Genomic DNA, 12,822 nt, shown 5'->3' with positions numbered 1-12,822 from the left:
AAATCAGAGAGAAAGAGATAATGATCGACTTCAACTGAGTTCTGACCACAGACTGATTAGGTCTCAGGACGTCTTTGCTCCAGTAGGACTTTGTAACATGAATGGAGTCATCCTTCTAACAGACTGTAATAAAAAAGTTATTAACTTTTCTTAACAATGTACTCAAAAATGTGACTGATAATGAAAACAGAATAGGAGGCTGCAGTAGGCCACAATATCTGTTGTATCTTTAACTTTTGTAGTGACCATTCACAGACCCTTCATTTATAGTGCTGCTCTGTGAATTAAAGGAGTTTGCACCTTGTGTATGTTTAACAGATAAAAAGTAGATTGTGCTCTGCAGAAGACTGCATGTTGAGCAAGTTCTTCCTTTTAATTTACCTTTGGCTCACCAGAAAGTACAACTGGTTTTTATCACAAGCAATCACATTATCATGTTGGTATTATCATATTAGGATAAGCATTAGATTAAGAAAAAAAAAAAAAAAAAGCCCATTTTTTTGACTGTGGCTGTTTACAGCACTCAGTCACTGTTCCAACAGCTTAACAGCCTGACAAGGAGTTGCCCCAGGACTAGCATTTTTTTGGAAGCTCTGGTATCCTCTTCAGCCACTGTTAGACCAAAGTACTGGATATTACTATTTGCTTTTATATCATAATGCTCTTCTTACCCTATCATATTCTCCCTCAAGGATTATCATGAGTGCTTTTCTTTCCCATTAAAGTATGGGAAATAAATATATTTCCAGTACATTGCTATTCTGAAAAGAAAGACCTGGTTCTATCCTAAACATATGGGGACTGTGCACTCAAGGTTAAGTAATTATTATATATTTCTGTAATTATTTTTCCTTTGCTGCTGATACCAGGATCCTTTTAGATTTTTTATTTGTTTGTTTTACTGTCTGTCCAACAGCAAGTCTGGTTCTAGCTCTGTCTCTTATGGGATTGTCCTTGTTCTTTTCAGAGAACTGAAAACACTCAGTGTCTGTCAGTATTTGTGGCCTTCTTAGGAAGATAAGGAATTCATGTTTATTCACATTTAGGCAGATCAGATACAACTTAGTCATAAACTAAGGGAGATAACTGGGAAAAAGTTGGTCAGTGCTTCAGGTGAAAATAACCTAGTACTGACCTAGGCAGAAACCAGATTTGTTCTATTTCCTGTAGCCAGCAGTGGCCTTTAGATGACAAGTCACTTTGGGAGGTTCTCTGTATATCATGTTCTTCAGTCCTGACCTATGTGCACGTATGTGGTGATGTTAGGTGATGTGTGCTAGGTTTTGTCTCTGGCTGGTAGCGTGGTGTTATGCAAGATATTCTGTGCAAGCATCTATTGCTCCTCAGCAGTCACGTGAACGAAGTAGTCATTGTCCCACGCTGGGCTGTGTGTCAGCTCCCTCAGTAGCCGGGCACTTTAGGCTTCAGAGAGAGCGTTCTTCTTATCCCCATTGGTGGTGTCTGTTATGGATGCTACAAAAGTCATTAAAAACCCATTCAAATATCTCTGAATTGTTATCCCCAAGGAATTTCTATGTTTCAAATGAATATTTCAATACTGAGGACTTTCATGTCCTAAAATACTGTATTCCGCTCTAAAGAATTCTGATTGCCTGTTACACTCTCTAAATAAGGAAATAGTATTTCCTTTAATTTCACAGTTGTATGAAGGCAGTGAATTTTTGAAAATGGCAGCATCTAATTATATTTTGTGGCATTCCTGTTACTAGGAGGGCTGGCATTCAGTGTTGTCATATTGTAGCTGGAAGTAATATCTCTGTGTCAGATTTAGTTTATGTATTTTCTACGTCTGTATAGTACTAACTTTTAAAACAAACATAATATTACTTTGTTGTTCAAGAAACCACACTTCTTACCTATATCAGAATAGTTTCTTTTGCTTTAATATCAAGCCAGTAATCTAGGTTTTCTTAGATCAAGAAAGCCAGTGAGATAATGGACTTAAGCACTGAAGGTGAATTTTTGTTCATCAAGTCAGTCTTGGAATTTCATTTGATCCCTTCCTTGGGGGGCTGTTCTAATGATCAACCACCTTCTCAGTGAAGAGCCTTTTCCTTATGTCCCACCTGAACTTCCCTGGTGCAGATCCATGCCATTCCCTCATATCTTATGACTAGTCACCTGAAAGAAGAGAGAGGAGATCAGTCCCTCTCCCTCCACTGTCTCCTTTGAGGAAAGTGTAGACTTTGTGGAGGTCACCCCTCAGCCTTCTCTTCTCCCAGCTGAACAAACCAAGTGACCTCAGCTGCTCCTTGTAAGTCTTACACCTCTCATCATCTTGGTCTCCTCCTCTGGACACACCAACAGTTCTGATGTCCTTCTTACATTAAGGCACCCAAACCAGCACAGAGTGCTCGAGGTGGGGCTGCACCAGTGCAGAGCAGCACAGTCACTTCCCCCTCGCTTGGCTCACTGCACTCTGCTGGATGCACCCCAGGGTACAGCTGGCCCTTTTGGCTGCCAGGGCACTCTGTTGACTCATCTACAGCTTGCCATCAACCCAAACACCAGATCTCTTTCCCCAGGGCTGCTATTGCTTCTTGTCCCCCCATTTATTCATCTAACCAGAATTACTCCATCCCTGAGTGGAGAATCCTGCAAAACAACAGTCTCAAGAAAGCTTTAGTATGTTAGCTTGTTCAAGTCTAGCCCTAAGTTTCTTTCGCTTTCAAAAATTTCTTTCTGGTTCAATGTTGATTCAAGACAGATTGTAAGAGAAGTGACAATTCTGTAAGTGCCTTAAAACAATTTCTTAATTAGCTGATTGTAGTTTTCTGAATGCAGATACAGTTCAAAGGTTAGTAAAAAGATATTAATTGGCAACTGACTGAACAATATTTCTGTGTAAGATTTTGCTTATCTCAGCTTTTAAGAAAAAGAATACATTTGTTAAACTAATTAATTTTTCTTAATATCAGTCAGTAATTTGTAGTCTTGTGCTGTTTTAATAAAATTACAGATTACAGATTACATTAATCTAGCAGGTAGGTAGTGCTTTGGGAAATGGTTGAATTTAATATTTTGTTTGTGGCTTCCCTTAACATTGGGTGAATTTTTGTCCACATAATGTAAATGTATAAAGTTTATTTGTGCATTTCACTTATTGAAATGACTAATATAAAAGGCACAAACAATTTTTATTTTACAGGTCAACAGCAAGGACAGGATGGAGTAAAAGTACAGCAAGCCACAATAGCTCCTGTAACCGTAGCAGTAGGTGGCATTGCTAATGCAGCAATTGGTGCTGTTAGTCCCGATCAGATAACACAAGTGCAGCTTCAACAAGCTCAACAAGCTTCTGACCAGGAAGTGCAGCCTGGCAAGAGACTGAGAAGAGTTGCCTGCTCATGTCCTAATTGCAGAGAGGGAGAAGGAAGGTAAATGTAACTTCTGTTAGTATATATTTAAGCATCTTATCACAGCTTGCCTCATTTGGGAATGAGACTGTCCTATATTGCCTAGATTTTTAATGCTTTCTATTAGAAAGCACATTTGTGTGGGCTTTTTTAGACGGGGATTAAAATTGCCTCTATTAGCATGAAATGTTTCTCCTAATAGCTGGTAATGTTTTAGAATATAACTACTTAGCTGTTTAAATATGATCTTCTTTAGAGGCAGCAATGAGCCAGGAAAAAAGAAACAGCATATCTGCCATATTGAAGGATGTGGAAAAGTTTATGGCAAGACATCTCATCTTCGGGCACATCTGCGCTGGCATACCGGTGAAAGACCATTTGTCTGCAACTGGATTTTTTGTGGCAAGCGATTCACAAGGAGTGATGAGTTACAGAGGCATAGAAGAACCCACACAGGTTGGTCATCCCTCTCTGTAGCCACAGTACAGCAAGTCTGAATTGTAGTGGCATAGTTAAACAATGGTATCAAGGTTCTCACTTATTAAGTTAGCTGAAAATTACCCTTAAATGTAAATAAAGTAACTTTAAAACAAGGAAGTGGTAGTTTCCAGATTTCATTAATTTAGGCTGACTGTGAAATTGTATAAATAAAAAGGAATCTGTTCCAACCTTTTTTTTTGTATGTGGGCTAGAAAAAGAAGACCATTTCATCATAGGTAGCTGATGTACATTAGCTAGTGTCTGATCTAAATGTAAAAAAATTAGGTCAGGCACATAGAATTGGCCACGGACCAAGGAGAATTATTGTTTCCTCAACTTGGATTAGCTCACTCCTTAAGAAGTTTATTAACCTAGTACATACACTAGATTTGGTCTTCTTGGGAATTTTCCTGGAGTTTCAAGTGGGAAATGATAAAGCAAATTCTCTAAACAGTTCAGAATGGAAAAGTTGGCCTTTTAAAAGCTGAAAATTTTATCAGCCTTCATACTTTTAGCCCCAGGAGAGTGTCTCCTCCTCCCTCTCCCAGCTCTCCCAACTTATAGCACCTGATGTCTAAGCATTAATTACATTTGAACAGTGACAGGACCTCTTGGTAAATTGGATTTGTCGCTCTTGATGTGGATTTCATACATCTTCATGGAGCATTGGAATTCATGTTTCTGAATTTGCTTCCCATCACTGTAACCTAAATAACAAAAGTATTCATAAAAAATGCTACCAAGTTGTTTGGTTTGAGTCTTTGAGTGGTTTTACCTCCCTTGCTCTGGTACGTTTATGGAAGTTTATGATAATTTGCTGGTGTCCTGAAATTCAAACTTCTCATCAGATAATCACAGCATAGCAAATACTTGTTGAGAACAGTTTAGTTGTGAAGAGTAGGTTGCCAGAAGCCTGTGACTGAACAAAACACACCTGGAGATGAGTCAGATGCAAAAGAGAACGTGTCTTTTTAAGGACACTTTGAATGTTGAATAGATTAAGGTGAGATTCAGATGATCAAGCACTATTCAGTGGTCTCTTTCAGTAACATTCTTGTTTTCTTCTTCTTTTTAAAAAGGTGAAAAGAGATTTGAGTGCCCGGAATGTTCTAAAAGGTTTATGCGAAGTGACCATCTCTCGAAACATGTCAAAACTCATCAGAACAAGAAGGGAGGTGGAACAGCCCTTGCTATTGTTACCTCAGGAGAACTGGACTCTTCAGTTACTGAGGTTCTTGGTTCTCCAAGAATTGTCACTGTTGCTGCCATTTCTCAAGATTCAAACCCAGCAACCCCTAACGTTTCAACAAACATGGAAGAATTCTGAAAGGATCATTTATATGGACACCTAGTGCTGCACTTAAGTTTACATACCTTTCAGGATATGGAAGTGGGCTGGTAACGTGGATTACAGACAGGAAATCTTTATTTTCAGTCATGACTTCTGTAAGTGTTGCAGGTTGGAGGGCCAGCATGGGAAGTGTACACCGGTGCAACAAGACAAAAATTTCAAAAATACAAACAGCGCAAATTGATGACTGTATAAACAGATAGAGGAATAATAGTTCCATACTGTACTTTTTTAGTTATACCTCTGTAGATTCTGTAATGATTTTAAGTGAACTTTGCCCCCTATTTTAGCACTGTATGGTAATGTGTTTATAAAATCAGATAGTGTCAGTGTAAAACTGGGTGGACCTTGACTAGGATTAATACCATTTGATGAAGGCACTTTGTTTTTAACATAAATTTGTTATGTTTTCATGACAGCATCATTTTCCCATAAGGCACAGCAAAACAGAATACAGGATGAGCAACGGTGGATATATTTGGGGTTTTTCTCAGTCCATACAACACATCTGTTAATTTTGGCCATCTTTTCTCAAGTTTTGGAATTATTCAAATAGCAGCTGGGTGATGCATGCTGCAAAGTGATTCTGAGGTGGGCCTCAGATTAATTTTGACTACTACATTATAGTAGTGTATATAAATGACAATCAGTGAGTTCTAATTCCTCTCTTTGTGTGGAGAGCTAGGTTACGTAGAATTAGTGCAAGCAGTAGGAAAGATAAAACCATAGAAAGATATTAACATAAGATTTACAAAAGTAATGGTATCTTTATGTAGAATGAAAAAAAATGTGTCAATTTTTGGTAATTCATTTCATTTTGTATTTCCCTGCCCATGGCAAGGAGGTTGGAACTAGATGATCTCTGAGGTCCTTTCCAACCCAAACCGTTCTGTGGTTCTGTGATTCTGTATTTTAAAACATCTGTGGCCCGTTTCTAACTCATAGATAACTTCAATCTTAAAAACTCAAACTTAGGTGTTTGAATGTTTTAATTTTGTTAGAATTCATGGAAATCAATCAGACAGCTGAGTGTTGTTCAGTATCTCCTCTCTGTAAATACTAGTTTATTATGTTGTGGTTAATGTGCTGAGTTCTTTGTGCTTTGACTTAATAGCCAAAGAAAAAATTACTATCACATTTTAATTAGAAAAGAAGTAAACATTTTCTCTTTCCCCTTGAATATTACCATCTCTTTTTTTCTCTTCAAGAATAATATGTACACTGGTAATAAATATCTGTTACCTATCAAGTCTTATATTGACCCTCCAACCACAAAACAAAGAGAGAAGAGAAATATTATCTTTTCAGGACATGACTTTCGGTTTCAAAGGTTTGGTTACATTTTCAGATGTGATGGTGAATATGGAGGAAATGTAAAATAAAAATTAAAAAAAAAAAGAAAAAAAAAAAAGGAAAAAAACAACAACAAAAATTGCATTTTCAATGTCAAAATTCCAGAAGGTACAAGGAGGAAAGATGGCCAAATATTTCACACTCAGGATTTTTAATTACTTCCCCTAGGCATAAATATAACCTTTTACATCTACAGTCACTTGTTAATAAATTCTCATGATCAGTGTTTAAGGAGATTTATACACCAAAATATTTTTAATGTAACTGAAGGAAGTACAGTGCAAGAAGAATAAGATGGGTTTTTTTCCCCTACAAATTATGAAAGGAAGAATGTGTGTGGTAGCTGTTGGTTTGCAAGACATAACAGTACCCTGTGCATTCCCTAAAGAGCATATACTTCTCATCTGAACAATTTATCAATCTTGTGGTGTTTTCTGTATTTTTGAAGCAAAAGAAATACCATTGTTTACACTGTGTACACTTTAGGCCAGCCCTTTGTAGCAAAATACTAAGCTGAGGGTATTTTATACTTTCAGTTTACATAAAAAGCTTTGAGATTAAAGAAAAAACAATTTTACACTGTGGTTATAAATTTCAAGTTTCTTAAAGCTTTTTTAGACTTGTAACAGAGTCTTTAAATTTTAGTTGGGTTTTGTACATTGTTTTGTATATTTTATTTAAAGTACTCTTAACTGATGTATCTGGATTTAAAACGTCAGAAGCAATTAGGTGTTACATTTAATACAGATGAACATTAGGTAGTATTAACTGTTAATTTTATTATAAAGGAAATGAAATGTCAAAGATATATTTTATCATTATGCTTCACAATCAGTGCTCTACATTACTTTATGCAAAGGAGAACTTTCCTAATGTTAATATCATATTTCCTAAAAGTTAACAGTTTTGTAAACTGAAGTTACAAGCATTCTGCACAACCATTTCATATGTAATTTTTTCTTGCATACTTATGTATGCAGATAGGAAACTGAAGTAATTTTTAATCTGCAATGAATCCCTATTATAGATGTATCCAAATCTAAATCTGGTTGGCTTCATAGCATCTCAAGTACATTAACTTGTGTTAGCAGGTGCACATTTTACCACTGGAATTAGAAACATTCTGCCAGTCTGTTCTGCATACCATTCTGAATCCACTTTTCTGTCTTAAAAGGATCGTAAATTTCAATGTCCTTTATTTGACTCAGTGGGATATAGCTGTTGTAAGTAATAGGGCACAGATGTGCAGTAGTATCTTGTTTAATGGCATTTCACTGTTCATTCCCTTTGCCACCATTAAAAATTTTGCTTTATTGTAATTATCAGTGCAAAGTGTATTTACCATGGTAGAACTCCAGTGTTAGAATAGTTTTTTTCTTACGATATACTTTCTTTGGTTAGCTTTGTGTATGTGTTGCCGATTACATTAGCAATTGGTGTTAAGTCATTATTTATCACATTCTTTCACGAGAGCAGTAATAAAAGTGTGTAATCTAGGAGAAAAAGTTAATTTGTCAAAGTTAAGTAAGCATGATGTTTAGGTCCTATTTTTCAATTTTATAACTGTTTTATTGCAACAATATTTGTATTTAAGTCTTCATTTTAATGCCTTGTGGTGTTTTTTTATGCATGTCACTGAATTGTCATCCCGCAAGAATTGATGTGCAGCATAGGGTATTAAATCTACATGATGATTTTGAAACAGAAAAATAGTTGATGGTAAAAATGTAAATGTTTTGCAAAAATTCCTTATAAAAAAAAGTTTTGTAGTAATATTTCACTTGTAAATTTTTCTAAAAAAAAAATGGAAAAGGAAAAAAATGAGAGTAATGTTTCCCCACATCTAGAATTTAGAAATTAATTCTGCCAGCAAAGCCTGTAAGGCATTAATCTGACACTTTTACAATGCTGATTTGTATAATTTTTTGGTGGGTTTGGAACTAAAATCATGTACAAGTTGTTGCCTGCAATAACATTTTGCAAGTAACCTATTAAAATTCCCTTGAGTTTAAAAGGTTTCTTCATTTAATTGCTTACAGTATAAAGCAGCAATAAATAATGTTTGTATGGTAATCTGTTCATCAAGAAGAACACTAGAAAACAAATGCTTCTCAATGGGGAAAGGTTGGCAGCAGCTTCTGGATTTGTGTAATTAAGACCTGTACTTGCTGGTCAGCGTTTCCCAACTGGCAGACTCCCAGCGGGGAATTAAACCAGCAGATTCTAGCTCAGCATGAATTCTGTGGGGTTTGTGCAGCTCTTGCAATGGAAGCTACGGTTGTTCCTGAACACACCAAAGGAATGACCAAAGGGAAAAATTTCCTAAGGTAAGGAATAGATAAAATACAAATTTAGAAAACGGACGATAATTCAGTTTGACAGAGATAAATAATAGAAGCATCACTGTATTGCACACAGGGAATGAATATAACAAATGGAAACCTGAAAGTACTGACTTCAGCTCATAGAAAATATATTCAGCTTTTCTTAGTGAGTTGTTAACAGGCTCCTGCACTGTGTTACACTAAAATAACTTTCATGGTATGCCAAATTGCTAATGATAATGTTATACTATTTTTTTTCAATGCTAAAGATTTGTATGGTAGACTTTACCATAGTTTTGCCATGAACGAGCAATGCTGTTTCACAAAGGAAGAAATACATAGAGAATCACAGGATCATATAGGCTGGAAAAGACTTTAACATCATTGAGCTCCACTGAAAAGCTAACACTGCAAATCCCACCACTAAAACATGTCCCTAGCCACCATGTATACACATAAGAAGAAGGCCACTTTCTTCCATTTTCCAAAAGAAGATGAATTTATAATTTGGGACTTTTAACTTTGTACTGCAAAACAGAATTGTCTTTCCTACTGAGATATAAAATACATTATCTTTGTTATATGTTTGATTAAATACCTGTTAGTCTCAGTAACCTCTATTTGAATGGCAAATTTCTGAAGTCAATCTATGTCGTAATTCAAAGTAAATGGACATCTGACCAACTAATATGTCTTTATTGACCAATTTTTTAGTATTGTGGCACTGGTGTGTTATGAAGTGAATTCTATATTACTGGTAAGATACTAGTCCTCTGCTTACACCATTTCAATTATACAGTGTCAGAAAATAAATCCTTGCATAAGGACGTAAGGATGAATGTGCATGTTACGTTTTACCCTTTTAGTCCTTCAAATGTCATTGTTCTACTCTGGGAAGCATGAAGTGTGACACCAAATTAAGTATTTCTGTCTGCAACTGTAAATTCACTAGCATTGCTAAAATTATCTAAAGTTACACTTTATATTCATTCCACTAGCTTTATTTTCTGTCTGGCTAGGTAGCAAATATCAGGATTAATTCATACTGAACTTCCTAATCCCTTCCATGCCCCTGCTTCCCAATCCTTTTCATTTCCCCAAAGCTACTTGCATCATTTCCTGATATCCTGAGATTTGTCAATGAAAATAGGAGTGCTGTGGGGACATAGAGCTGGCATGTGCTATCTTTGCTTGCTTGAGTACCTTCCATGGAGAGAAAGGACAGTGAGATACCTTTTCTAGAAGACCCTCACTAAAAATGACCAGAGGTTATCACAAGCAGGTGGGTTGGTGCTTTGCCCAACTACTGTGGATGCAGTGATGTGCATTTTTCGGTTCAGTTTATTATGGTTTGTTGAGTGGTTTTCATAGCAAGTACCAAAAATTGCCTGCTTCTAAATTGCCAGGTCCAGGAACACAGGCATTTCTTTGCCTTACATGAGCAGCAATGTGCAGTGTAAGATTCATAATATACAAATTCAAAGCTATATCTTTCATTTCTACCTCTGTGTTTGGAAAATGCCTAGCCTTGAGCATTTAATAATTTTTTACAACAATACTTTAGCACAACCTCTAAAAAATAATTAAAAAAAAATGTTTCAACCTTTATAGTTTGTCCCAGGAAGGAGAACCTGTTCTTAACTGAAGTGTATTGGAGAACATAAACATTCAGAGATTTCTTTACCAGATACACTTTTTACATCATACCTGGAATTTTTTGCTTTCTCTCTTGCATCAGTTCCCTTGTGCATCTGTGCTGTATTCTAGCCTATGTTGCCATGAAGATCTCTCTCATTGCATTTTCAAGTGCTATAGTACTTTATTTGAATAACCTCTTGCTTCTTGCTAAACACATTGCAGAAACACATACACCAGACAAAAGAAGTACTTTCTCTTAAATATTTATGTTGGAAAACTCCTTTGGAAAGTATTTCAGCTGAATGAGATCTCTGTTCCATCCCGACATATTATGGAAGCTTAGTCCAAGCTAGAGTTTAAAATAGAAGTTTGTAGGTCAGGGAGTGTTTATCAAAAAATGTTTGTGCTGCTGATCTAAAATTCTGTTAAGCATTTATTTTTATGTTGTTTTTAGTTAAATGCATAGCTTTGTGTCATTTGTGTATATTTTAAAGGAAAGTCTTGGACCAAATTCCAGGAAGAGCCCAATCTCAAAGCTGGCTGACCTTTTGGTGTTGACACATTTGTCAAAGTTTTCAATGATTTTTAAAACTACTGAAAGCAAGTAGCAAGTGAAGCCTTCTCTGCATAGACCTAGACACATTCAGATTTTTTAAAAAAGTGATTTAATGAGGTATTGATTTACTTTCACAGCTCAATTTCTAACTTAAACTGATACTGATATGTAATGTGTGTGTCTGCAAAGTGGGCATATACATCTTTCAGGACTTGACAGTTCCTGAGTTTGTACATCAACAAGTATATAAAACACTATCCTCTTGCTAACTCCTTTTTGTCAGTTCTACTTCAGTCTTGCAAAGACAGATTCTCTGCTTACAGTTGTAAAATATCTGAGGGATTATTATGCAAATTTACACAGGTGCGTGGAAAAAAGCCAAGAAAGTGAAAGCCAAACCAAGTGAAGTAATTTTTTTCCAGTCACACATTTTACTTTTGTACTGTTGTAATTTTTTCTTAGGCATGCCAGATTTACATAGTTTTATGTCAGTTCCTAACAGGAAACCTCCGTAACTAGATGTGGAAGAAGTGTTTATTTAAAGGAGAAGAAAAGGTAGCTAGAGCATAAACAGGATTCTGGTTGATGTACCTTTTCCCCCTAAAGTCTTCAGGTTTTATTGACAGCAGTCACTAAAGTTTACTGCTCCTCATAAAGGGAAAAGAAGACAAGATAATTGAAGGAGGCAGGAGTTACCTGAGAGTGGGATGAGAAGGGTGATAAAATACTTAATTAGGGGGAAAAAAAGAGTACGTTACAAAATAGGAGACTGAAGAACTAAAAGAAACCTGAATGAAGTCTCAAATGATGCTACACAAACAGGAAAAGCAGTAGTTACCATTGGTAGTTACCATGTTGAGCTAGAAGGAGGTGGAGAATAGATAGGATCTTCCCTTTGCAAATATACGTTTTTTATGCTTTTAACTTTTGACACAATACTGGTCTTTCACGTGGTGCTGGCAGCTTCTTTGTATCTTGAGCAGAGGTCACAGAGTACTCAGTAGATTCACTATTGAAAGGTCTTTAAAAGTGGAAGTCCTTGTTGGTGTTTATTTTTCTAAACTGCTGGACTTGGAGACAGAGTAGAATACGGTTAAAAGTAGAGTCCCCTGGGAGCTGTGCATGGACATAGTAAATGTCAATCATCCTGGATGCTGCCATCTGTTTACATCAAGAGAAGCAATCAATTTTTACAGATTGTCATAAACCAGAGATATTTTTCTACTTAAACAGAAAAAAATTCAATTTCCCTCAGCTTGTTTCTCTTCCTATTTTATAGCAGCATGAAACTACACAGAAATAAAGTTGGTGGCCTTGATGGAATAAAAATACTCTGGTTTAAATGCTAAGAACTTAAGACGTGAAATAGTCCTACACTGAAGCTCCTATTCTTAAATATGAGCAGAACTGATTTCACTGGCATCCAACGTCAATTTACTGGAAACATTCAAGTGGTGTAATTCAGATGTATTGTAGTAAGTATGACTTTTACGTTAAACATAATCCACACTTCTACATCGGCATCTCTAAGTTTCACTTTTGTTGAAATAACTGTCTGAAGCCTCTTCTGAAACTAAGATTGAAACCTGTGGGTAGTCTTCCATTTTTACACTTGCAGTTTGGCATTGAGGATCACCTAGAAGCTGCTGTGATTGCTGCTTGTTATTGCTATTATCCAGTGATAATGAGTGATTGCACCCTTGTTCTTCCTTTAGTTGTGACTGTTCAATGGCCTCCATGTCT

The 12,822-nt window shown here is 36.2% G+C and overlaps 1 protein-coding gene across 1 annotated transcript in view; it reads left to right on the top strand.

Moving 5' to 3' along the window:
* SP4 (Sp4 transcription factor) overlaps positions 1-12,558 on the top strand; it is a 31,876-nt gene extending 19,318 nt beyond the window's left edge. Inside the window, exons 4-7 of the mRNA XM_063411010.1 lie at positions 3,170-3,398; positions 3,634-3,833; positions 4,937-11,196; positions 12,359-12,558. Of these exons, the coding sequence (XP_063267080.1) occupies positions 3,170-3,398; positions 3,634-3,833; positions 4,937-5,184 (677 nt within the window). The 3' untranslated portion in view covers positions 5,185-11,196; positions 12,359-12,558. The remainder of the gene's footprint in view (positions 1-3,169; positions 3,399-3,633; positions 3,834-4,936; positions 11,197-12,358) is intronic.
* The last annotated feature ends 264 nt before the right edge of the window (positions 12,559-12,822 follow it).

This window comes from Prinia subflava, chromosome 1 (assembly GCF_021018805.1).
Source record: "Prinia subflava isolate CZ2003 ecotype Zambia chromosome 1, Cam_Psub_1.2, whole genome shotgun sequence".
NCBI classification, from domain to species: domain Eukaryota; kingdom Metazoa; phylum Chordata; class Aves; order Passeriformes; family Cisticolidae; genus Prinia; species Prinia subflava.
The sequence above is the reverse complement of the archived record's forward strand: the minus strand, read 5'-3'. Positions and strand labels throughout refer to the sequence as shown.